The sequence below is a fragment of the Calypte anna genome, chromosome Z (assembly GCF_003957555.1).
Source record: "Calypte anna isolate BGI_N300 chromosome Z, bCalAnn1_v1.p, whole genome shotgun sequence".
Taxonomy (NCBI): Eukaryota; Metazoa; Chordata; class Aves; order Apodiformes; family Trochilidae; genus Calypte; species Calypte anna.
In genome coordinates, this window is record NC_044274.1 from 5,178,564 (window position 1) to 5,205,647 (window position 27,084).

The following is a 27,084-nucleotide window of genomic DNA, read 5'->3' on the forward strand; positions in this document are numbered from 1 at the left end:
TTTCTCCAGCACAGGGAAGGAATGAAGTTCAGCTCTACATACAAGACAAGGTGATATACTAAACACCAAGCAAGAAGACTGGAGAAGTCCTCACCTGGTTTATCAACAATAAGACAAAAGCCTCTCACTTAGCCTTTGGAGGCTTAGGAAGAGGAAAACTACAGTCAGGTTGGGCAAGTGCCCGAAGATGTGGTAGATGAGTGTTAGAAAACAATGGAGGGCTGCAACAATTCCTAGCAATGCAGATGAAACAGAGTCTGCAGGGATCAGGCAGAGAAAGACTCAAGGTTAAGTTTGTTAGGAGAATATTAAGGTTGAAATTCTTATGTTTTAAAATATGCTTTTCTTCACACTGAAAGAACACTTTTTGTTTCATATATCTAGCAAGTCAAAATGTACGTTTTTTAAATTCAGGAAAAATGAACTCTTATTTGAATGAGCTGCTTAATTGTTGGGGTTTTTTTGTGGTGTTTTTTTGGTTTGTTTTTTTTCTTTTTCTTTTCTTGCTTTCCTCCTTTAAACTCTGCTATTTGAATAATTTAACGATCTATCTTAAATATTTCAAAAATAAATCAGAGGCTTGTATTTCTATTTCATGTTAAAATTAATCAGTAGAGGAATGTCTGAGCTAGAAGTTAAAATTCTGCTCCACCAAGCTGGTGATGCATAATCTTTCCTCCACAGACTCTCTGGTGAATAAAAACTTCTCTGCAGAATTAATGTAATATAAAAAGTTCTTTGTGCAGGCATAGAGCACAACCACGGTCCAGGATCTGCATCCTGCCAACAGGGCTCAAGATTTCCAAAACAAATTGGTTTGTAGAGTTTTACCACCCTGCCAAGCACAAGCGTGGAGCCCCCAGCTGAATACCATCCACAGGCACATCAAGCCAGAGTCCCACTCTGACAGTCAGGATGCTAACAGTATTCTTAGAGCTCCAAATGGCCCACATGAGTGATGATTGTTTTGGGATTCTATGCTCATTCCCATCAAAGATGAGCAGATAGGAAAAAAATAAAATAGAATGGTGTTTGTCAAAATGGGAGACTTTGAAAAATGTCTCTGAAGGAGATGACAGTCTGTACCAAGGAACCCCAAATCTCATTAAGTATCAATGGGAATTAAACTCAAGTTCATAAATTGTGTAGGCACCTTTAACTACATTTCCATGAAGTGCTGACACAAAATCAATACATTTATAAAAATTCAGAAAAGTACACCTACACCCCCACCCACCCAGTCTCCTAAAGTCCTAGTTTATCAAAATGAAGCCAAGAAGACTCACATATATATAACTTAGTGAAATTAGTTTAGTCCCTAAATCACTGAGACATATTCAAGGCAAGACCCACTTTGTATGCAATCAAGAAAATCCAAAATGCATGAACTATGTGAATCAATACCAAGAAGCTGATAGCTAACATACTGAATCCAAAAAGCAAAATAGAGAAATGAGTGTGAAAAGCAAAGGGACAGATATAAACTATGTTGTTACTAAGTTGCCTTTTGTGTCAAATTTTTTTTTAGTTTCATGACAAAACTTCAAAAGTCATGCCTTTTGATACAAAGAAGTCCACAGTGGATGATCTTACATTAATACCACCAAGTAAAGTGTTAGATTAACATATGCAACCATATGCACAGATTATAATCATCACAGGCAACATGTTTCCTCTCCTACAGCTGGACAAACTTCTCAGCATCCCTTCTCAGCTCCTAAGCATGGCTGAAGTTTGTCTGGAGGAGGGTGGGCGAGCTGGAAATCTGAGACACATCCTCCTCCTCCTTGATCGAGGACAGACATCTCCACCTTTCCTCCCCATGTGCAGCCTACACAAACTGACACGGAAACAGCTAATTTACTGCTTTGTGTCAGGAATGCAGCCAGGGCTTTGGTCTCCTTCGCCCCAGACCTCCTTGGCTGGGCTGCTTCATCCCAAAAAGGGTCACCCCTTCCTCCTGCCCCTCCTCTTCAACACACACTCCTCCTCCTCTTTTGCTTTTGTAACTTATTTCCCTGCGAGCTACTTCCCAACAGGAGTTGAAATTAAACAGGCTGCCCATATGCCATGGCTCACTTGTTGTCTGTTCCCCTCACAGCCATCTGGCCTATTTGCTGAGCCAAAGGGAGAAAAAAAAAAAAAAAAAAAAAAAAAAAAAAAAAAAGAGGGGGGCGGGGGGGCAAGCCAACAAGAAACAGTAAAAGAAAAAAGGGGAGCTGAGGGGAGAAGAAGGAGAAGGATAAAGCCAGGCACAATGAGGACGAAGAGGGAGGTGGTGATGCTGTCTCTTGCATCTGCTCCTTGGCCAGGCTCCCGGATAAGATCAGTAATGGAGAGCAGCAGAACCAGTGACAATTAACCCAAACATGGTCCTGTTTATTTAACCTGTTCACAGAGATCAACTCCTCTGGCAAGAAGGCACAGTGCTCCAGCAAGGAGCTAGCTTCCCATTGGGAAACCTCCAGCCAGAGGTGGTGAAGGGAGATCTTCATCTCCTGAACCAGGCTGGAAAAACACCCCTCCAATTCAGAGCACAACTGTGCTGCTGGACTGTGGTTTTCCTTAACTTTACAAATCACTTTTTTTTTTTTGTTTTGTTTTAATACAGAAAGGAGAGGTGGCTTGGTTTGGGAGGAGTTACAAGTCTTCCCTGCTACTGACATTTCAAAAAGAGAGGAAAAGAAAGGGGAGGAGGGAATAAACCAGGAGAGAAAAAGCAAAATTAACCCAAAAACCTTGTTATTTGCTGCTCCTCTAAATACAGAAGTTTTTAGCCCTGCAAGGTGCTGAGTGCAGAGATTGTGGTGTTGTGTTTCTTTTTTTTAAAGGAGAAAGTAAAAAGTGTAGCTCAAGAATCTGCAAGTCTCACCATCCACAAACATTTGTGGAAGGCTGGGGAGAAAGAAAATGAAAAGGGAGTAAGAAAACTGCTTTTACAATACCTTTTGCTGCTTTTTTTTTTTTTTTTTTTTTTTTTTCCCCTTACACTGAGATAGGTATCAGAAGCCATGAAGTTGGTTTGTCTCAAGGCAGGCACCACTGAGCCATAAGATGGTGGTAATCACCATTAGAGCTCCATGAGATCATGGTGGGGAAGCCCTGGTGGGGAGAGGCAGCCCTGGAGGAAAAACAGACTTCCTCTTACTGAGGGAGCAAAAGTTGCTTGTGGGCACAGAGAAGGCTGGGGTGTTTCCCAGAACTAAATGTATTGCTGCACAGACCATCAGGGAAAGAGCCTCTTCAAAGTGTCTATACCTCAGTCCTTCACAAACACAGAGGAGAAGAAGAGAGGATCTTGACTGAAGATGGTACCTTCCCATTCATACTTATGTTTTCCCATTGCAGCCTGACTCTACTGAAGACCAAAACTGAGCAGCTCAAGTGTTATCATGCCTGAGTGTTTTTCTGCTTGCAACTGTCAAGCCAAAAGAACATTTTCTCTCTAAAACTTTCCATTTTTCTACAACTACATCTGCACCTGTAAACATGTAACATGCCACAGAGCAAAGGACATGTTGATTTTTCCAGCAATTGTGCTCTGTCTTTACAGGTGAAGACCAACTCTTTGCCTACCCAAGCACAATGGTGCAGCCTTCAGAAAGGAAGAAATACTTTATGAATGCAAAATCTTTGTGACAGTGGAAACAGAAACCAATAGTTCACCTAAATTCCCTCATTCTAGAGCAGATGCTCCTACTTTGGGAACTGTTAAAATCAGCAATGACAACAGCAGTTGAAGAGAAGCCCTCTGCAAGGGGATGAATTCCATCACAGGATTCAGCTGACACCACCAGCCCATCCATGCTCTGCTCTTGTGGTTTATGATCTCACCATGAAGAACCTCCGTGGAGTCATTCCCTTCTGTCTTACTGCAGCCCATCCATTATCCTCTACCTAATTGTTTCCACAGCACTGATGCAACAGAGATATTTCCGACTGCTGAACATTTGTATTCCTAAGAGTTGGCACCTGCTGGGTCAAGTTCCTCAGTCTTTATTTGGTATTACTACAGTGAGAAGATGTTTGAATGAACAGAAAAGCACATGGAGCCAGCAATAAATCTGATTCCACCATTCAGATTTTCTTTTAAACAAAAGAAGACTTTCCAATTATTATCTTACATTATTCTAGAGGAACATGATGGAAAGGAAAGGGGAAGGGTGTCGAATGCAATCTGTCCAATACACTCTTAAATCAGAATTACCCAATTAGCTACAATGATGAACAGCAAAGTCAATGGGAAGGGAGCGAGGTATCATAAACTGGGAAGATTTGAGGAAAGGAGTATCCGGAGGTTTTGTTTGTATGTGTGGGAGCTGGAAGAGACTGAGCAAAAAGCATCCAAGCTCTTGAACTTGGTGCAGCCCCCTGGAGTCCACACCTCAGATGATCATAGAATCATAGAATCATTTAGCTTGGAAGAAATCTTTAAGATCAAGTCCAACCATAACCTAACAGTGCCAAGCCAACCACTAAACCATGTCTCTAAGCACCCTATCTACACAGTTTCTAAGTACCTCCAGGAATGGGGACTCCACCACTCCTTTGGGCAGCGTGAGCCAGGGCCTGACAACCCTTTCAGTGAAGAAATTCTTCCTCTATACAACCTAAACCTCCCCAGTCACAATTGAAGGCCATCTCCTTGTATCCTATCACTTAGTACTTGTGAGAAGACACAAACATCTACCTTGCTTCAACCTCCTTTTAGAGAGCCAGAAGCCTCCTTTGCTCCTGGATGAACACTCCCAGGTCCCTCAGTTGCTCCTGGACAGACTTCTGCTCCAGACCCTTCCCCAGCTCCCTTGCCCTTCTCTGGACACACTCCAACCCCTCAATGTCATTCTTGTCCTGAGGAGCCCAGAACTGACCCCTGCATTCAGCCTCACCAGTGCTCAGTACAGAGGGATGATCCTTACCCTGGTCCTGATGGCCACACCAATGCTGATTCAAGCCAGGATGCTGGTGACCTTCTTGGCCACCTGGGCACATGCTGGCTCACATTCAGCCAGGTGTTGTCCTTTTCCACTGGGCAGCATTCCAGCCACTCTTCCCTAAGTCTGTTGCACTGGCCTCAGCCCAATGATACAGCCTGTCAAGGTGCCTCTGCAGAGCCTTCCTATCCTCAGACAGATCAACACCACTGTTCAGCTTGGTGTTATCCGCAAACTAAGGGTGAACTTGATCTCCTCATCGAGACCACTGATAAAGACATTAAACAGAACTGGCACAATATTGAGCCCTGGGGAACACCACTGGTCGCTGACCACCAAATGGATCTAATTCCATTCACCACAACCCTTTGGGCCTGGCCATCCACCCTGTTTGGTTTTTTTTTTTTTTCCCAGTGAAGCATACACTTATCTAAGACATGAGCAGACAATGTGTTCCAGAGAATGTTGTGGGAGATCCCCTGATGTGTCTGAGCTCAAAACGACATCTGTGGCAGGTCAAGGACCAGCAGATGCCATCTTCCACATCTCTGACTGGAGTTTTTAAGCAACAAGCCACTCTGGAAACACATCTTTCACAATTCCTGTCACTGTACTGAGGTTCCAAAATATAATTGTATCTGCATGGTGGGCTATGGGAAGATGCTGTCCTCTCATGACTACATTATTGGTGTGGTGCTGAGAAATTCTGGAGTCCTAGATTTGTTTTTCCTCTGTGAATTTGCTGGTTTTGGAAGGTCCCTTTAACTCCCTGGGATTGTATCTATCCTTCCATGTTTAAAGACAAGAATTTTTTTCTTTACAGGACTTCTTCATGGAGCCTGAGGGAAGTTCTCCAAACCAGTACCAGGGTCTCCTCTAATCTAACATGTGCATGGCTCTGACCCCCTGATCTACAGCAACAGAACCTAAGGTCTTCAAAAGTTCAAATACTAGACTGCTTCAGACATATGAATCTGTCAAGATCTGGACCATTCAGCTGACAGCAGAAATTTAAAAGACCACTAGCAGTGAAACCCAGAGGATTCTTTTTCCCCATTTTAGTCTATCAAAGGCCAAAGGACTTCTGTTACCCTTAATGAGGAGCTTTCTCAATGCCTAACCTTGCCAGCAAGAGGAGAAACACCCTCTGGGACTATTGCTACAGGATGCTGTGATCTGTTTGTTGACCTAGGAAACCCAACCACATTACTAGTATGAAGAATTAAAGATGTAAGGGCAGCCTGAACACCTGAGCACAGCAGATGAGTGTTGGTGCAAGTCCCCAGTGCTTGTCTTAGCTGGTGGTTCTAACTCTCACAGGTGTTTTAAGGCTGCTTGATTTCCTCAGCTCCCCATATCAGCTGTTTCAGCACCAGGTGGGAAATCCAAAAAATCTCCAAGGCTCTGAGTTGTAGTGGGTGACAAATTCACTACTTCAGACTAGACCTAAGCCTACACACTGTTAGCCAGAGAAAGGAAAGACAAGCCCTGTGGGGTTTCTTGTGTTTTATACCACTGAAAGAGCTGGACTTAAAATTACAGGAACTGGAGTGGTAATAGGCAAGTTGATGGAGAGCACAAGAAGACATCCAGCAGCTGGTCAGGAAGCCTAATTTGTGGTGGAGGAGAAAAAGTACAACAAAAAGTCCCTTAATTCCCAGCAGGCGCTGGGGGCAGACGGGGAGGAACAGCAAGGGCAGGGCGGTGTGGTGGTTTCTTGCTGGAGACAGCATCCTCCCTGGCCTGCCTGGGCTTCCAGAGGCCTAAATCAAACCAGTGGGAGCAACTTGAATGTTCTTAAATCATCAGTTTTGGACCCAGTTTAGCAATGGTGTCAGTTTAGAAAACAAACAAGCAAATAGGAAAACCCTCAAGTAATAATCTCATGTATCTAGCCAAATGTTTTCAAAAAAGCTGCTTTATTTTCATTTACTTTCCCTGAAGGCAATGCAGACTTTTCTGTGGATGTCTGAAGCCTGAAACACACTGATTTCTGCAGATTTTCATTCTTTGACAAAAGAATTATACTTTTTAGAAGCAAGGACAACTTTCTTTTTGTCTGAAGTCCAAGGGAGATCTTTCCAGTCCAACTTATCAAGCTTTCCCAAACTTTTCTTCTTGCTCTTATTTCACCATCTTTTTCACATATGATGTTCACTTTCACTTATACTGGGGGTTGGTCTCTTCTCCCAGGCATCTATCAGGAATACAAGACAGCATGGTCTTAAGCTCTGCCAGAGGAGGTTTAGGTTGAATATTAGGAAAAAATTATTTCCAGACAGGCTGATCAGGCATTGGGATGAGCTGCCCAGGGAGGGGGTAGGTTCTCCGTCCCTGGAGGTTTTTGAGAAGAGACTGAATGTGGCACTCAGTGCCATGGTCTGGGAACCATGGCAGAAGTGGACCAAGGGTTGGACCAAGGGTTGGATTTGATGATCTCAGAGGTCCTTTTTGACCTGTCTGATTCAGTGATTCTATGATACACCCGTTCATTGTGTTCTCCTCAAGAGCAGCAGGAAAAGTCAGTGGGGGAATGATGAAGCATATCTAGAATTCTTAAAATATTCCAAATACATCAAAGTGTCATGTAGGAATTGGGAAGGAACAAACAGGCAAGCAACTGAATTAATATCATAGTGTTGATAATCCTTACTGTAATATAACATCCTCTCTTTGGACCCTAGATGACAGAAAATGTACTGCTTTTAACTCTTATCACCCACGCCTCCCATCCACTCATCTGAGAAGATTAAAATTGAGGTCTGGGCTTCTGAGTCAGATTACAAACATCCAAACATGACATTTAGCCAGACTTGGTTTTGGTCACTTCTTCTCTGAAACTCTGTGTCATGGGTCTGGCAGGAGGTTCTTTTAACCTCCTCCAGAGAAATGAGCCACTGAGAACCAAAAACCACATGTGAGGAAGAAAAAAAGTAAATAAATATTGCTTTGTGATGGAGGCAAGTTTCTAAATGTCTGGTCAGAAGCTGGTTCTTCCCAACATAAAGTCCTGAGCAACTGAGTAGACAACCCTGAAGAAACATGTTACGGAAGATAAAGCACTATCCTGGAAATTGTGAAATTTAAGCTTTTTAGAACAGCAATGCCATGTATAAATAACCTGTGGCAACTCAAGTTACAGCTGTGAGCCTCAGTTTCCCCTGAAAACTGATATCCAATGCAGTCTGGCTCTCCTCACAATAAAAAAAAACAAAAAACCCCACCACCACCACCAAACCAAACCTATGCTAAAAGGGGTTGATATCATTGGTATTGTTTTAAACTAAAACTTTTGAGGTGACCAGACCCATTGATCCCCTGCTCCCCTGAGGCAAGGTCTTCTCTTTTTGTTTAATGAAAAAGTTTGATTTGTAATTTTGGGGTGAGCTCAACCTTCAGATTGTTACAGCTGAAGACACCCTGGATGAGCTCAGAGTTCCCAGTTCTCTTGTGCTTTTTCAAGTCCCGTTTTTAGTTTCAATTTGTATTTCCTGTCTGTCACACAAAAACTCCTTTCATTTTTGGGGTTTCAAATTCAAACAAAACACAAAAGCATTGCTGACTCAATTTTTTTTTAACGTCTCTCATTTTTACTAGAAACTAGAGTGGGCCAAATAAAATTAAACAACTCTGAGATATATCATTTTGGGGTCCAAAATGCTCTGTAGACCTTAGGAACTACCTCCTGTACCATGGAGGATGGAGTGTGTTGCCATACGGCTGGTTTAAAGAGAGGGAGATCAGAACAGAGAATGTGTAATGGCTTGGTATTTTCATTTTAAGTACAAAATTCATATTTACATTTCCTTGGCTTGCATACTGGATGCACCTGGACTTTGACGCCCAAACCGCTTTGGACTCTGAGATCCAGATTGTCATGCAAATGTGAAGCAGTACATGTGCTGAAAATACACACAATTAAAATTAAAATAAATTTTAAAAAAACCCAAAACCAAAACACACACACACAGAGAAAAACCCTCTCTTGCTGGACACAGAAAGGAGAGGCTTTCCTGCTGGAGGTGAACAGGGGTTCATGGCTGAGAACCACAGTCCTTGATGCAAGATGTGGTTTCATGTTGGCCTCAGATCCGCTGGCCTCTCGACATCCCCAAGCCAAATAAACAATGAGGAGTTTTTAACTGATTTTGATTGACTTCTCATCCTCTCACTCAGCTTTTTCTGGCAGGGTTGCAAATAAAGGATCAGCTCTTCAGTGATTGCAGCTAAAGCCATTAAAGCTTCTTTGCTCCCTGCCTTGTGAGGAGCACAGAGGACGATTGCTCACATCTTGCTCCTAATTTCAGCACCTGGGAATTATTCCTTGTATCCTGTAATTTTGACCTCTTTTCCTTTCAGTGCCACTTGCACTCAGAAAGAGAAAATCCAGTCCCGGGGGGAATATACTGGATGTTTTACATCCCAGGACAACACTTTCACCACTTTGTTTTGGGACTGAAAAACGAGGCAAGACAATCACCTGCTTGAGTGAGCTCTTTGGAAGAGGCAAACAAGCGTCACTTTGTTCTCTCTTGTCCAACCCGGGCAGCAACTGAAGGGGGTACGGGAAGGTCAAGACAGACCCGTGATTTAAAGGCAAGAGGATGGTTTTGTGGCTGAATGAGACAGGGGGGAGGGGAAGACCTCACTTTCAGTTCTTGCTAATACAGAGCATTACACAGAGAGGAGGTATGTCAGTGCCTCAGTTTCCCCTCTGTCAGGTGGTGGTCATGCTGCCTCCTCTCACTGCAGGACTCGTACTAAAGCACTCCTGAATCAAGGTACAAGCCTGCAGCTCTGAGCAGCCCAACAATAGACTGGAGGCTTTATGGTTGTGAACCTAAAAAAGAACCATCATTTGCCGTGCTCCAAGAACAGAAGTATCAACCCGATGTGGTCACCCCCTTTGCAGGGCCATCTATAAGAAAAGACCAGCAGAAGGGAACCCTGGCAGACCTCAGCATGCCTCATCTGAAGATGATCCACAGAGCAAAGCAAGCTCTCCTTCTCTTTACTTGACAGCAAAGTTTTCAACCTGCTGATAAACACCAAAGCTTTAACCTAGTACATATTGACCACAAAAAAATCTCCTGACTGCCTCTTGGGTATCTTTAAGGAGAACATAAGATTTTGAGGGCCCAAATGCAATGCAACATGCTGGCCATGAATAGGATACACTCCTGCCAAAACCCTTCTCTGCTGCAGCTGTGGCATTCTCCAGAAAACATTTTAAAGCCAGTTTTACAACATGAGCATATAGAAACAAATGTAAACTCCACTGACCCTCATGCTGCTTTTTGGCTCAAGGAACTGCTTCTTTTTACATCCTTCCCCTCTTCCAGAGCTCCTTAACTAAACACAGATTTTGCAGTAAGAAGGAAATTAAGTTAATTGAAACCTTCTCAGTACATTATCAGATTTAGTAGGAGCATTTGTGGAAAGGGCAGGCAGGAGGCTTAGGGCAGAGGGGATGTGCAGGATTAAGTCACCCATTGGGGGACAATGTCAGGGTGTGAAAGGCCATCTGATTTTGGCCACATCAGGCTGGAATTTCCTTTTCCCAAGCTTCCCACCCCCATTGAAGAGCAAAAAAATGATGCAGATGGCTGGGCTGATGCAGGATTTGGTGCAGCCAACCTGTGATGCACCAGACAATTTCTCTCCCTTCACTTTCCCAATGACTGCAGAAGTTCTGTCTGAGCATCCAGGCATCACCCCTCAAATGCACTTGAAACACAACTGAGTCTTATCCATTCTACAGCTGAACATATTTGAGGGAGTAGTTGCTATGTTTTATAGGCACATCATGAGGTCTCATTTGCTTGTTCACCTCCTGACCAGTAGATGATAGCTGCATCCTTACATCACCCAGAATTTTTCATGATAGCACTTCCATTCAATTAAGACATATTTGTAAAGCAAATTTCTGTAGCTGCAAAACCATCAGGAATGGAGCAAATTCTTCTTGGGAGATATTTTGAATTCAGAGGAGGAGTATTTTGACAGTGCACTTGCATGGGAAAAATTACTGAGTTAAACAAATGTTAAGCATCAGGCTCCAGGGATTTCCATGAGCTAAGTGTAAACTTTTTTGGAAACAGGTTTAGCAGGAATGGTCTTTCCACCAGAGTCCTGCCCTCCTTCCTCTCCCTGGCTGGCTGACTTTCTCAGAGTCTTGATTTGCAGTGTGCCTGAATACCACTCAAAATATTTTCTCAATTAAAGGAGAAAACAGGAATTTGCCACTTGTCTGCCCCTATTCTGCTGCCTGTCAGCATTCAGCAAATATTTCAATCGTAGCTCTTTGCATGCTCCTAGCCCCGCTCATTTAACCTTTGGCCCTTCCCTAGGCTAATCCATTGGCCTTTACCGTCAAACCTATACAGCCAAGAGCTGACTGAGGCTGGCAGGGAGGATGAAAAGAGGGGGGGAGATAACTTGTGCCAGATCCCACTAATGCAATTTTTGGGAGGGAGCAGCAGAGAGGGTGCAAATCTCTGACCACACTCCTCAAAGAATTTGATATACCAGCAGCTGGGATTCATGCTTCTGCATCTGGAAGACGATGAGGAAAATTAGCAATTTTTTATATTAAAAAAAAAAAAAAAAAAAAAAGAGGAAGTAAGATCTCCATCATCTTGGCTTTCTTCTGTACATCTGATGGCATCCTGAGGCAGATACCCACTTGCTTGTGGAGCATTTCTTCTACCACCCCAGCTTCTCTCCTCCCCGTCTCTCATGTCACGGAGATTAGTAGCTAACAGTTCCGCTGTCAAAAGTGCATATGATGAAAATAATGCCCAGAGCACAGCCTGTCAGAAACTCATGCTCAACTTTGATGGCAGAGGACACCAGGAGCCCAAGCCTGCCCAGCCTCCCCCCAGGCCAGCTCATCTGAGCATCCATTGCAGCTCTCCTGGGGTCGTGCCCAGCCGCCCGCTCTATGAGAAATTGCTGACCCTTCTGTCACGTGGACACTTTTAATTGTTCACATCGGTATTTTGTTTCTCTCTGCTGTAGACAGTTTGCTGTCTGTTATCTGTCCTTCATACGTAATTAATTGTGCTGTCTCCCAGCTCATTAGAAGCAAGCTCCTCTTTTCCCCTTCCCCCCTCTCCCCCAGCCAAGTCACAGTGTGCATTATTTAGGTTAAATCATGTTTAAGTAACTACATAAATAGTAGGTCGAGTTTGCCTTTTGTCTAGGCTGAGACTGTTGCTTGGCTCCTTTCTCAACATGCCAGACCAGGGAAGCCCTTACCACTGGAAGCTCTGAAGGGGAAACCCTCATCAGGCAGAGCAGCCGTGCCACCCCAGGAGCAGGGGAAGGTCCTCGGAGCAGAAGGCTTGTCCAGTAGGTAGTAACAACTAGCTGCCAAACTTTAATAAGGCAGGTGTAAAAGTCAGCACTGCCGAGCATAAATACTGCCAAGGGGATGTGAAGGGGATACTGCCAAGGGGATTGTCTAACAAGAGGTAACAGCAAGAAGAAGGTGAGGCTTCGGTGTTTTGTTTTTTTTTTTTAACCTCTGTAGCATATTCTAGCCAGCAAAATGCACTCCAAGTGACATCACTTCATGCATTCCAGGCACCCACTGCCATCTGAGCAGAGCTTCTGATCTCTCATTGAATTAAGAACAAAATGAGCATTTCTGAAGTGGGTTCCCTCAGTGTGTTGGTTAAAAAAAAAGAAATTATTGAGGATGTGGGTATACAGGTTCAAGCAATCTAAAAACCAACATGAATCATCACCTTGAACTCAAACAAAACCTGCACTGAACTGTCTTAAAGGGTTATGACCGATAAAGTCTGCAGAGTTCATTTGCTCGCTTTTCTGATACAAAGCTTAATGTCATTGTAGACCATTTTTCTGTGAAAAAGCACCTCTTATATCATCTGATGTAAAGATCTGAAGATTTAAGTATCTGCTCCTTGCTGGGAGTAACCACTGACAGAATGAACATGAGAAAGCTTGTTCCCTCGAGATTTCCAGCTTAGTGTAAGAGATTTAATCATCTGGATGAACTTCAGGTGAATCACCTGAACTTTTGGATACCAGCCCCAGCCAAGACCTCTCATCTTTGTGTGTGCACATCCTTGCTGATAGATCTGGCCTAGCCAAGTGCTTTATCTGATTGGACCAGCCTCAGCTTTGCTGGATTGCCTGCATGAAGGTTGTGAAGGGCTTCAGGAAGACTTCCATGTGAAAAGCACTGCGTTTCCAGTGCTGTTATGAATTATGAAGCTAAATTACTGCTTGGGAAAACTGCTTATACCAGGAATGCGAGGCAATGAAGTTCTCTCTTCCCAGCACAATCTGCACACAGATGATGGCAGAACAAAAGCCTTCCAGGAAGCCTAAGACCAATGAATCTCACCAATGACATGGGAAGACCACCATGAAGAGCCAGGGCATAGTTCAGTTTTCCAGTCTATCTGCAGCTGGCCCTTTCCACCATGAGGGCTTAAAAAAGATAGAGGTCATGAGATTGTGTCACGCAAGTTACTGAAGTTGTTTTATTGGAGACCCTCAATCTAAACTTGCTGCCTGGGCTGCTGATCTACAGGGGTGCTGCTATTGAGCTGAACCCACCAAACTGGCAGTCTGGCTTCCCACCCCTACCCAACTTGCCCTCCTAACACTGCTCCTTTCAGAGAAGACAGTTTCCCCTGCAACTTTTTCCAAATCTAAGCAGACAGAAATAAAGGATCCACATCTTTCTACATCAGAATCACACTCAGTTTTTAGGTGATGCTGTATTATTAATAATATAGGCTAAAAAAAAAAAAAAAAGTTCTCAAAAAGGAAAGACGAAAGGAAGGAAGAAAATAAAACACAGACAAGTGGGGGAAGGGGAGAAAAAGGACAACAATCTGAGACTTTCAATGGGAATGTCCAAAAATAACACAAACAGGATCTCCCTGCCATCTGCTCCGATCCTCTCTGAATGGCTTTCAAAGTAAAAAGCCTTGCCAAAACCTGACAAACAAAGCACCAAGCATCGGTTTTAATGGAATACCAATACTGCATTCCCCCTCCCCCATCCCCCCCCCTTTTTGCTACATATACACACACCTTCCACACCCCTCCAGTTGCCAAATAAGTAACAGTATGCAAAAAAAATTTGTTTCGGTTACGAAGCTGAATAAACAAGGAATAATCTGCAAGTGCTCCCATATGTCTCTGCTTCTCTGCTTACAATGGACACTAATACGATTTGCCATAACTAATTCATTCTTTCACATCATTATCCTATTCTCTACCTTAAAAAAAAAAAAAAAAAAAATCTGCCTATCCCATGTGCATTTTTCTGCAACTTTCACACAGTTTAAATAATGTTTCACTAGCAAAGCCCACCCATGACAGGACAGACACTTTCAACTTAGTTTAGGTCCCTCAGTGGGGTTTAAAAATGAGTTTTACTGAACTTAAAGGAATAAGAAAATTTTTGTTACTCTTTTATTTGAATTTCCATTTCCATTTAAAGAAGAAAAAAAAAAAGACAGATGTCTAAAGGGAACGATGGGGAATGGGGATACATAGGAGAGCCAAAGGCAATGTGCTGGTGCACATGAAGTAGGAGTAGAAAGCCTCAAATTCAAAGGCAATGTGCTAGCACATATAAGGCACAAGCAAAATTCACCAGCTGGCTAAAACAGCAACTCTCCTACACTTCACCTCAGTCCAGCTAAGTGTAGCAAACACAAATCAAACACTCAGCAATCGATGCAGCCCTCACCCTGTGCTCTGCTTTCAGTCCTTCAAAACTGAAACCCATGCTGGGATGTGGAGATTAGTGTGTGAAGGTCTGAAACCGATTTTACTGTGGTTTGTTGGGGTTTTGGGTTTTTTTAGTATTGGGGGTTTCTTTCAGTGATTCACATCTCTCCTGACAAACTTGAGAGACAAAACTGCTAAATGCAAATTTCTTCACTGTGCTCTGTTTCCTCTGCTATCATGGTATTTTTATGTGCTAGGAGCACACCTTTACCAATGCTCATCAAGAGGCATTTTTCTTTCATTTTTTCTCTTGGATTTTGTTTGGTTTTTTGTTTATTTGTTTGCTTTTTTGGAGGGGTGTGGGGGTGGTATTGCTGTGGGGGTTTTTTTGTTGTTTTCTGTTTGTTTGCTTTTTGTTTGTTGTTTTGAGGAAATTTTTTTTTTTTTTTTCCCAAACATCTGAGGCCTAAATTAGTTGAACAAACAAAAGAGTTTTCCCTCCCTTTCTCCCCTGCTGCCAACCCCCCCCACCAGTGCCGGATCTGCCCCTCCTCCTCCGGCACACAAATGGCCTCACACCAGACAGGACGGGGAGAGGGCTCCCAATTACGCCTCTTTATTAACAAGGGGCCATGACGGGGAAGGGACTGAGGCAGGAGTTGAGGACAGACAGCAGCTGCCAGCTCCTTCCTGCCCCCAGTATGAGGAGCAGAGGTAATCTGCTGGGAAGGAGCAGAGGCAAGAGAAGTTTTGGCCACCGGCCAGTCCACCCCATGCCATGGGATGCCATAGTGACTGGGTGCTGCTGGTCTACCCCTGTATCTAAACCTGAGAGAGGATGGCAAGGAGGACCCACAGGGAGCCTGGTTGTTTCCTGTATCCCATGTATGGAGAGAGACGGGTGGCCATGGAAGCCTGGTGGAAGTACAAAGCCAGAAGGGTGGGCACAAGGCTTGGCAGAGGAGAGATTCTTGTTGAAGCTGTAGCAACAGAATGTGAGAATGTGGCATGCCTCCTCCAGTGGTCCTGGGTGAGAAACCTCTGTCTCTCTCAATTGTTTGCTTGCAGACTAGACATAATCTTATGAAAGTGCTGAAAACCTACACTCTCTGGGAAGTGCTCAGCCACAATAGTTACAAAGCACTTGCCTCCAATTTTCTGTCTGTACCGTCCATCACCTAACTCTTTTCTCCCTATCTCTGTGATGATTCACTTCCTTGTTCCACTAGGTAAGATAGGAAGGTATTTTTGAGAAAAAAGCCATGGTCAAAATAAATAAATCTTCCATCCTTCTTCAACCTCAGCACACTGTTTGCATTCACCCTTCAGCGTAATGGCATCACACTTGATGATAAACTTGCTGAGTCCCTCACACCTCCAGCTTAACCATCAGACCCTCTTCAGAGCTGGCTGCATGGCCATCTCCATCTGTCAGAGCCCAATTACTTCTTCCTGCTTACCTCACTGTTAAATTTCCTTTCCCAATTGGCTTCTGGCTTTTCCCTGGGAACAAAGCACAGGCCCCCGTGAGCAAACATTTCTACCCATCCATATCCAGCGACCATGACAAGAACAGCTCCCCTTACTCCCAAAACCCCTGCTAATTTCTCTCCAGACTTCACAACACACTTGTCATCTTTTCCTACACCTTCAACATTCTCAAAAACTAGATTTTGTCACTTAGTCCATTCTTTGGCTGTATTTATTTGTTGACCTTTATCTTACACTGCTTGGTTGTACAGGCTGTTTGGGGTCAATCTCTGTGTTTTCACAGATTTCACAAGTGGCAAGACTGTGGGCAGACAACAAAGATGCAGAAGAGCAAAGGGGACTGTAAGGGGAGTATAAAGCATTTTTTACTTTTTCTAACCAGGGATTAACACATGGGTTTTAAACAAGGGGACTCCCTTCCCATCTGACAACAGCAGCTGCAGCTTCTGACTTGCTTACAGAGTGGCAGGGAATCGAATTGAAGAGAAAAGAAGAAAGAGGACAACCCTTCCTTGGGGAGTAGGAAACACAATGCAAGCTATTCTAAAACCCCTGAAAATACTGGCTTGGTTTTAGGTCAGGCTCTCCTTCTCCCTTCTGTCCCATGTCCACCCCCCCTTCTCTTGCAACAAAGGGAAATTGGTATTTTTCAAAATTCTTCTGAAAGCCAAATCGGCAGATGGTTCTTTCCATGCTGGGGAGGGAACAAAAAGAAAAACCTGCCAGGATACACATCACTGAGATGTGGCAAAGATGGGCATGATGGCTGGCCTCTGACCCAGGGATTCTACAGAGGCCTATTAAACTATGTGGCCAAGATGGACTGAGTCATCTTATATCTCCAGCACACAGCTGCTGTGCTCCACAATCTCTTCTTGTTTACTTGGCTTAAGTCAGGACAGATAGACTGAAAAGTGACAAGGTATCTCTACTTTTCTTAATCTTATGGGTGAGCTTTCATCAAATTACCAACTCAGGAATACAGCAAGTAATTTAGGTGAAGCTACCCAGGCCAGCACAGTATTTTAACATAAACTGAGGCTCACAGGAAACTACTGGAAAAAAAAGTCCATTTAGAAATTACAGTGCAGACTCTACCTTGAAGGTATAAGGAAATTATTTCCTGTGTATCCTCTTGGGAAACACTTGCCAAGTGCATTGCAGAAGTGCTTTTTCAGAGAAGCACCAGGTGGGGAACCAGTGACATTTTCCCATGGTGAAGCAAGGGCATGATTGGCAGTGCTTGCTTGATTGGCAAGCATCCACCGCTCAGCCCTCTCTTGGTCAGAGAGAGCCACCAGTAAAAAGAAAAGGGCCGTGGCCTCTGGTTCTTCTGCTTGTGCCACAACATTCCTCCTGAGAGCATTGGGCAAGGTGAAATTACCCGCAAATCCCCTCTGGGCTGATTCTCATCTTTCAGCTGTGCGGATGGAGAGAGGATCACATGAAGCTACGACGCTGCAAAGTGCTGAAATTCCTCAATGAACCTCCCAGGTTTATAGTGGTAAGTTGTTGTAACACCAATGTCAATAAAAGATACCATCTCTCTCTGCAAACCTTGCCACCCAGGTGAGACAGAGAGCCATGAGAAACTGATGAGTAGATAATGAGTCCTCCAGTAAATATTCCTCATTTGACTCTTACCACATTTTAGGATTTATAGACCAGAAGGGACTCTTAAGATCATCTAGATGGACTAATTACATGCAGGCCCCAAAACTCCATTCCCCTCATTTCTTCATCAAGCCCTACCTCTTCTCTGAGATAAATTTCATTTTTAAGCTATTGATGAAAACGCAGATTTAATAATTCTGAAACAAATTCACCAGTTTCTATGACAAGGACTTCCAGGCTTCCAGGACAGTGTACCCAGCACTTGAAGACCAAGCCACCACGTGGGAGACTCAGTTGTGTCATGGTTAAGCAACTGCAGGTTAATTAAAAATGCCTGAGTGTTGCCCTGGTCTTTGACAGGTTCCTTGAGTCTCTTAATCTCCTTACCATGCTTCACATACGGTACTAAGCAACAAGATGGTTTCATTTCTCCTCCTTTTATTTCTACAGAGCCTGTGAACTTCTTGCAGGAGGAGTTGGAGTCAATGATCTTTTAAGGTCCCTTCCAACCTGAAACAATCTGTGAACCTGTGTGAGCAGAAGTTCTCCCTGATCCCATCATGTAGGACCTGCCAACAGTAGGCATTGGTGTACAATAGGAACATGAAGCACCATCTTAAAATGAGCTTGTTAGAGACATAGTTTATTGTGTCAGTTGACTGTCCATCTTGAATGACCATGAAACATCTTCATCAGTGCTATGTTTCACAGTGGCCACAAAACAAGCCACATCTCAAATATGCAGCCTCATTTCTGTAGCAAGACAGCTTAGCCCTTCTGCTGACTCTTTAGCCACAGATCCAGAAAACAAACAAACAAAAAAAATAACAACAGAGTCTTTTGCTGGTTATTAGTAGATATTTTTCCAGGCTGACCACCCTACTTGGAAGCAGTGTCCTGCTACCAACGCATGCACCATGGCTTAGGAATCTTTCTCCTGATAGCAACTGCCTGCAGCTTGGAATCCAAACTTAATGATGATTGTAGAAACAGCATGTCATGTCCTGAAATGAAGGAGCCAACAGCCACTGGTCTAATTCACATTAGAGGTCATGGCAAGAAATGGAAAATAACCTTCTTACAAAACCACAGCTAACTGGACTTTTCCTTCAGGGTCACACATCAAATGGAGTAATTTTAAGGTTCAAGAGTTGAAAAAGTTTCCGTGTTAAAAAAATAAACAAAACAATGCATGTTTACTCCAGATATTTTTAGACTGGTTTCCTAAGGAAACAAGTCTAACATGATCCCACTGTGCTTGTATGAATGCACATACAAACTCCTTGCCTGCCTGCCTGATCCTCTCCTCGAAGTTTTTGGAATATTTTGACCAATTTTTATCAAATTTCACATGAGAGCAGAAACCTTTGAGATGCAAAATCCAATAAAGTTTTCTTCAGATTGTCCACTGGCCAGAAGAAAGGGACCTATGAGGGGCTCCCAATGAAGGCTTGGCCAGCAAGTTAACTCATGAGACAACAGAGAAAGCACGTATGGGCAAAGTGGTAAGAAACCATATTTCACAAGTTTCAGTGCCCTTAGAAAAACAAAGAAAAATGCAATCTAAAGGCACCAGGTGAAGGCCTCTCTTTCCATTAAAATAAACTCAAGGGGAGTCCATCATGCATACTGACTGTATGAGAAGCCCACCTGGGAATGAAGTATGTGAACAATTAGACCTGACCTGAGGGGCCTAGCTGTGTGTGTATGTCTGTGTGAAAAAGGGACTGAAGATGAAAAAGCTGGAGGTAAATCAGAAGATATCTGTGGTCAGGCACACCTGGAAGGAGAAGAAAGAGAGTTCTGCATGCAAAAATTGGTGTTGGGAGGAACGTGAGTTTGTGCATGAAGGTCTGACACCCCTGTGCATCCCAAAACCTCTGCAAATGAAAACTCAACAAGTACTGAGGCTTGCAGCTCAGGGTGGACATGCCAGCACACCATGTCTCCAGCACTTCTCTGTTAGCCTGGAGGGCACAGTGCTTTCGAAACACAACCAGCATGCACTGACTTGGCCAAGCATGAAAGTGACTGCTCGGAGCACGGTGTATCCCTTCCCACAGTTCGGTCCTGGGGACTTGCAGGAAGGACCTTCAGCTGAACTATCAGCTTCTCAGGACTGGGCACTGCTGCTTCCCCAGTGGCTTGCCTGCAGTTATCTCCTCAGCTCCAAAAAGTTCACTGAGGACATTTTGTCACCGTTTGGAAAGAGAGGCACAGCAGAAGCAAACAAGGAAATGTCACAGAGGGACATCGAAACTCGGTCGTGGGAGTGACTGCTGCAAAACAAAACCTGTCCTCAACACGGATGGCCTCCACAAGCCCTGGTCATGTGGCAGCTAATCAAATACAGTGCATCTTCCTCATCTGGCACTCCTCACAAAGCAGTAAAAAAAGCCTGCTTAGATTTCCTCAGCCCATCCCTACACTGCCAGACATTTGTTTTTTTCAGAAATACTTGACTATCTGAGAGAAGAGGAAAAAAAAAAAAAAAAAGAAAAAAGTCACAGTTCTTTGGGAGCAGACAGACAGTGCAGGATGGGAATCAGCTGGTTCAGGCTGGTTCCACTGAGCTGGAAAAGAAACTCTGCCTTATTTTTGTCACCAGGTAACCATGACATGATGTAAGGGGGAGAGGAGATGAAGAAGGAAGGGTAAAAGCCACAATCCAGCCTTCTGATCTTCACAGAGAAGACTGAACCACCTTCAGGATGCAACAGCCTCCTCCAGGGGGTTACATGGAGGCCCAGGAGAACTCAGCTCCCAGTTTGGACATCTTAGGTGACTTCAAGGATCAAGGTGAAACTGGGCTTTAGTGATTCTCAGCTCATAGAAAAACTTATTTCTACTCAAGTTTCTTTTTTTTTTTTTAAGAAAGTCATTCTTGCTCTCTTTTGGGTGTGGAGACCAAGGTCGCTGCTGTGAAAGGGTACAAAAGAGCCACAGCTCTTTTTGTGTCTTCTGCAACGTAGAAGAAAAAAAAAGCTATCCAAAAAGAAACCTGGGATGAGTATCAAAAAGCTGAATTTGTATGACTTTGCAACAGTGCTTTGTGTAGAAAGATGGTAAAAACATCAGGAGCTTCATGTCTGTCAGAGCAGCTCTGAATCAGTCTCTCAGCTTCTCAAAAGCCAGTCTCACCTTAAATACAACTAGATGATGATTTCCCCTGTGTGTTGGCACTTCTGGGGCTCTACCACTATTCTTTAACCTGGCAACCTACTAAGAAACAACAAGGAGGAACAAACCAGCCCAGAAACAGATCCAGGCTGAAGGGGCTATGACAGCTCCATCCAAGAAGCAGCTGTAGGTCAAAGCCTGACACTTCAAGCAGGTACAGCCACAGATGTGGAAGCACCTTCTCCTTGCTAAGCCACAGGGAGCAAACACTGACAAGAGCTCCGCAAGCCACGTTTGTGATGGCAGCAGGAAGAGCTGACTCAGAGGACACCACACACAGGGATGCCCTTAGTGAAGTGGAATGAGCATGCACTATGAGCAACTGAATGATCATACACAGAAATCACAGGGGAAAGTATTCTGGAACCTGACAATAACTGCAGATGTACATGAGAACCTGGAGGAAAAGTGCAATGTGCAGTCAGCGATGCAAAGAAAGGCAAAGGAGGAGTGTGGAGGAGCTTTCATCCTCTGGAAGAAGGAGGGGTGCAAAAGCAAAAGCCTTGCATGGATGTCCTCCAGGAGAAGTAACTTATAGGAGAAAGCTATGGGGGACAGAGGCAGAGAAATGAAGATAATTAATTTCAAGGGGAAAAGTGCTAGAACCGCTTCCTGGTGAGAAACAGCAAATACCTAAGGGAACTAAAAGGGAAAAAAATGCTGTAAGAAAATATAAGGATAGAGTTTCTTCTGACAGCACACAAGGAACTGCTACTTCCAACTGACTTTCTGCCACTTACCTCTCAGTTATAAAATGCATTCACTCACCTCAATTTCTCAAAAAAAAACAGTGCAGTAATAATTACAGAAAAAAACCCAAAACATTTACTTCCTCTGAAGCAGAATGTTATGCATATGATGAGATCTCCAAAAAAAACTTTGTTAGGATATACTTGAAGAAAGAAGGGGGTGACAAAGAAAATTTTTAGAGACAGAAGAAAACAGAGCAGTAAACGCGATGCAGGGAGGGTGGGGGAAAAAAAGGAACAGAGTGAAACCCAGGGAAATACTGCTCATCTGAGGCTTGTTAAAAGCTACATGACAGGCAGGCAATGCAGATGGGCTGCTTCCGTTGCATTTGGTGCCACAGTTCCAGTGCCCTTCCAGACTGACAGCATGCTTCCTTATCCAAAGAAAAAAGCACATTTAGTGATGCTGAGGATGGTGGAATTGAGCAGCCCTACTGCAGGTGGGAGAGCAGCGCTTCGGGGCTTGCCAGCATGCCAGCAGGACATCCTTTAGGCTCCTGCCTTTCTTCTTCCCTCCCTCTCCAACAAGACTAAAGGAAATGGAGCCATTTGCAGGTTTAAAAGTGGCAAGGGTTCAGCCCACTCCATCCCCAGGCACGTAAGGGTTGGAATAAGAGCAAATGGTAACAGCACATATGTGTGCTTTCCAATTGCCAAATTTCCAACAACATAAGCTACAATTCAGCTTCCATGCAGCCCCGGGAAGGGGTCAGGAAGCTTTTTGTCAAGAGGAAGCTGACAGGAAATTTGGCATGGTCAAGACTTAAAAGAAACCCCCAAATTTCTCGGATTGCAGCCAAGCATTTAGGACATTAGAGCAGAGGTATCCAAGGTTGATCTTCTCTCACCTGCTGCCTCCCTCCCTGCTCCTGGGCATCAGCAACCGCACCCCAGTCAGATCCTCTCCTGGATTCCTTTCCCTCCCATTCATGATCACATAATATCTCCAAGGCAATTGCTCACATGGAAAAGCAACATGAGGAAAGCATTTAATGTATGTTTACGTCTTTTAATATAGCGTACCAGCGGGAATTAAAAGCAAAAAAACCCCAGGCCTCAGCACATGAACAGCATAGCTCTCCACAGAGCCCCCTTCTAATCACTGCTGCTCCCTGGACCACAGCTTTAGAAATCAGGCCCCAGCCCCTATAGCCTAATTAGCAGAGCAGTGGAAAGCTTAGGAAAGCTTCTTCCTCCCTAAGTGGCCACTGAATAAATGCTATATCCCCAGTTCACAGCCTCTTTTTACATTGCTGGCATTACCAGTCCTTTGTGTACCCACATGCTGTTACTTAAATTGCTTCCATGTTTTCATTACTTGCCCTCTGTGCTGTGTGCATTGTAACTCCAGCAAGAATGCTGAAGTGGTATTTCAAAGCACTGGGGACCACTGGAGATGTGGCTGAAATTATTATGCAACAAACTTAAGTGATTTTTCAAGTCCTAATAGAGTTTTCTCCTCCTCATGGGGAAAGACAAATTCAGATGCTACTCCATGAGGTGCAGGACAATCAATCCCACCCACTGGAGACACCAGCATGGAACTTGAAGGAAGATCAGGTTATGCTCAGCTCTCCATCCTTATATACCAGTCTTTGGAGCCCGCATATACTCACTGCATCAATAAACAAAGTGATAAACTCAAATAACGATGCTGCTCCCATGCACAAGGGAAATGTATATGTAGGGTAAAACTCTCCTGGTGTAAACCCACAAAGGATGGTGGAGTGGTGCCAGCTGAAGATTTGCCCTGCTGGTTTAAATGTGTTGTTCCTTGCTGCTGCTGCTGCTGGTAGCAGGTTTTTTTTTCTGGATCTTGTACTGATTGTTTGCAACAGGCAAACAAACAGCCTAAATTTGAAATATCAAAACCACCAGAATCCTTTAAATGTGAAAATCACGTCTTTTTATTTTAAGTTGTTTTTTTTTTTTTTTTCTAAACCAACAACTTGCACAGGTTCTGCAAATACATGCAGAAGGTACCTGTGTGAATCTCTCTCCCTGGAAAACCCACAGGCAACTTCAGCTCCATTCCAGTTTCAACTTGCTACTTCCTCCTTTCTTCCCCAAAATATCTCCATAACTGGCATGAGACACTAGCATCAGCTGTGAGAGCAATCATGCTGCCAGTATTGGAACTCTTCTCCCAGTGATTTCCAGCCTCCTTCACCTGTAGTGCCTTCCATCACCCCATGGTACAAGATGTCCACAGCCACAGCCTGATCCTGCCACCCATGAGCTACAGGGCACTCAGGTGCAAAAACCTTTCGGCTGCAGGGATGCAGGTTATTTAGCATTGTGGTGATGCAAGCAGCATGTCTCAAGGCATCAACCCCTTTGAGATCACAGCACTGGGGTCTTCCAGATCCCCACTGGGGACCTCTCTGCCATGACCCCAGCTCAGCAGCTGCCGTGTGGCAGCCGTTGGGTGTTATGCTAATGGATGCGCCGGCGCGGCAGCCCTCTCCCCATCTGCTCAGAGCATCCACCTGCTGGGGCTTTTTTGTGTCTTGTTTTGTTTTGTTTTAATGGCCAGATTAGGCCAGTGCTGTCCCCAAAGTGCTTCCAGCCTGTGCACAGGGTGTGAGCACAGCACCAGCCAGCTTAGACCTCACAGCGCAAGTGCAAGCTGGATGCAGCCACCTTTGAGCCATGATCCACTTCTTTCAAACTCCTTATCTTTCTGCAATTAAAGTATTACCCTTAGCATAACATTACACAGTGCTTTTGTTGGGGGTGGTTTGGGTTTTTTTGTTTGTTTTGGTTTTTTCTTTTTCCCATAATTTCCTTATACTTAATTAGCTTTACTTATTTAACCTCTCTGGATGGCCACATGGAGGAATGAACATACCTTCCACACCTATCTGACTGGGTGATAATAGAGATAAAAGGCCCAGTTTCCAAACAGTCATATTCTCCTGTGTGCAGTGGCACAGGCAGCAGTCTTCAAGTCTTTTTTATCTCCCTGCACCAATAAGAAGGGATTTCTTGTGATACCTTTCCTGTCAACAGACATGGTCTCACATAGCTACTTGTTCCCCTGAGACCTCTGCAAGTATTTAGGGAGGAAAGAGAAGTAGAAATAAGACACTGCTCCATTCTAAGAAGACAGTGCATCCATCTCAATAGATGGGAAAATCTCTTCTCAGTGTATTATAGGATCAAACCTCTACTGTGCTAAAAAAAGGTATTTTTTTCTTCAGGCACATGGAGTATGCCATTTAGCAGGATTCTAAGAATAAAATCCCCTTGATTTGGGTTTTCTTTTTCAAGTTCAGCTTCTAAAAGAAGTACTCTCAGAGTGAGCAATGTTAATCTCCCAAGGTTCTGCCTTGAGTCAATGGGAAATGTTGATGCTTCAAAAAGTGAATCGAGAGTTATCAGAATTTCAGTCTAAGTAAGTCTGTGAGGAAGAGTGTCTCCAGGGAAAGCAAGTGGCAATTAGCCTCCTCAAGGTTTAAAGATGGATGCTTTGTGTATCCATCAACTGTGTAAGTTTTGGGAAAAGTGGGTCCTGCTGCACAGTAAGGGACCCAAACTGCATGAGCAGGAAAGCCAAGTCATCCTCCTGAGCTCTGATCAATAGAATGAATTCACCCTCGATGAATTTTTTCCAGCTCTGAGAGATCATGAGTCTTTCATCAAATATGGGTTCCTGTCTGAACTCATAACAATGCCAGAATGCTAAGGAGGCAGAGGTGAGGTATTTGTACTGTGACAAAGCTTCAACCAGACCAAAGCCCCTTTGTCTAAGGTCTAGACAGAAAACACTATACCCAAAATGACACCAAAAAGTGCCCCTCCCCCAGTGTTCCTTAAGATGCTTGAACTAAATTTATTTTAAAGACTACGTGTAGGGCACGTTATTGAGAAGTCAAGCCACCAGCAAAACAAAAGGGTGCTCTTGAAAATAGCTCCTATAAAGAAAGGATTTTCTTTATTCTCCCCTCCCTTCACCTCCCTTGACTATATGGAAAAAAAAATAAAAAAATAAAAGGATCACATTTTACCCAAACTTAAAGTACCAGAAATTTCTCTCAAGAAGGATACTTCAGGAAAATGATATACATTTGGAAGAAAATGAGACTCATAATGGAAGTATTTTCTGCAGCATAACTACAGTGTTGCTAGCACAATGCTGTAATCAAGAATAATGGAGCCCTTTGTCCAGTACACAGGAATGGATTCAATTGTTCGCCATGCACATACCTGTGTTTTTAGAAATGTAGTTGAAGGCTTTAACTGCCAAAAAGCCCGAGCATTAGAGCTCAGGCAAAAAGCAGTTTAGAAGTGGGCTCCTTCATTTATCACTCAGGTAACAAGTCACCTGAAATCTCAATTGCACACCAAAATAGGAGAGGTCCAGCTGAACTTTTTTGATCCTTTCAAAACTGGTTTCTCTAAAGCACAGTTTGAGGTCATCCTTGCAGTGCAGGGAGCAGTGCAGGGAGCAGTTCAGGGTGATGCTCACTCTGCATTACCTCCTCCACTGCCAAGCTGGGTTTTGCAAACTTTGCCAAGGTTACAGCTCAGACACAAACTGTTTGAGCAGGTTTAATCCTACACTCTGCTTTCAGGAGAACTGGGAAATGCAGAAACAAATAGCACTTACCTTCTTTTTGGAGTGTGACCTGTCTTCCTCTTTAGTTGCTTTGCTATTTTTCCCAGCTCTGGAAATTTTCTGCTCCCCAGATTGCTTGATGGTGATTTTGATCTCGGGAGGGCAAATATAGTTCTCCAAGTTCTTTGGGGGCTTCTTTGCTCTCTTGGTAGTCTGTATCTTTAGTTTTAGACTCCCCTCCGTGAAGTTTGCCTCCTTGATGGAAAATTCCTGTTCCTCTAAGCCATCTCCTGCCACCCATTTCTCACTGTCTGCATTGGAAGTGGAATCCACATCTCTGCCAGAACCCAGCTCATCCTCTTCCTCAGGCTCCAGCCTCTCACCACTCACTGGGATCCCTTTCCCCACACCCGCTGCAGGCAGCATCGTCTCCCCCGAGCATCCGGAGACAGGTGGAGGCTTCACGGAGGGGATGGAGGCTGGAAGAAAGTCTGCCTCACCCCCCCTTTGCCGGGAGCTGCCTAAAGCCTCCCTGGGCTCCATAGCAATGTCGCTGTGCCCTGGAATTTGATCAGAAGGAAGGGGAGCACGGGAAGGGATGTGAAGAGCAATGGTAGGGAGGATCCTGGGGAGCGAATGGTCACTGTCCGCCGAATTCAATGTCACAATTGCCCAGAGGCTGGCAGGAGCTCAGAAGAGACCAAATCTGCCACTGTTAGGAGAAAGGAGACAGAAAAGAAAAAAAAAAATGTGAGTTATCACGCACACAAGTTATCTTAACGCGAGTGCGAAGATGACTGGGTTTCCCTACAGCATCTAAAGGGCTTTCCTTGAA

The 27,084-nt window shown here is 44.0% G+C and overlaps 1 protein-coding gene across 3 annotated transcripts in view; it reads right to left on the reverse strand.

Annotated features, from left to right (window-relative positions):
- The window catches only part of SETBP1 (SET binding protein 1), a 260,092-nt gene that overhangs the window by 217,225 nt on the left and 15,783 nt on the right, over positions 1-27,084 (reverse strand). For all 3 annotated transcript variants that reach the window (XM_030466771.1, XM_030466768.1, XM_030466770.1), the window contains one exon: positions 26,301-26,961. In XM_030466771.1, the coding sequence (XP_030322631.1) occupies positions 26,301-26,792 (492 nt within the window). In that variant the 5' untranslated portion in view covers positions 26,793-26,961. The remainder of the gene's footprint in view (positions 1-26,300; positions 26,962-27,084) is intronic.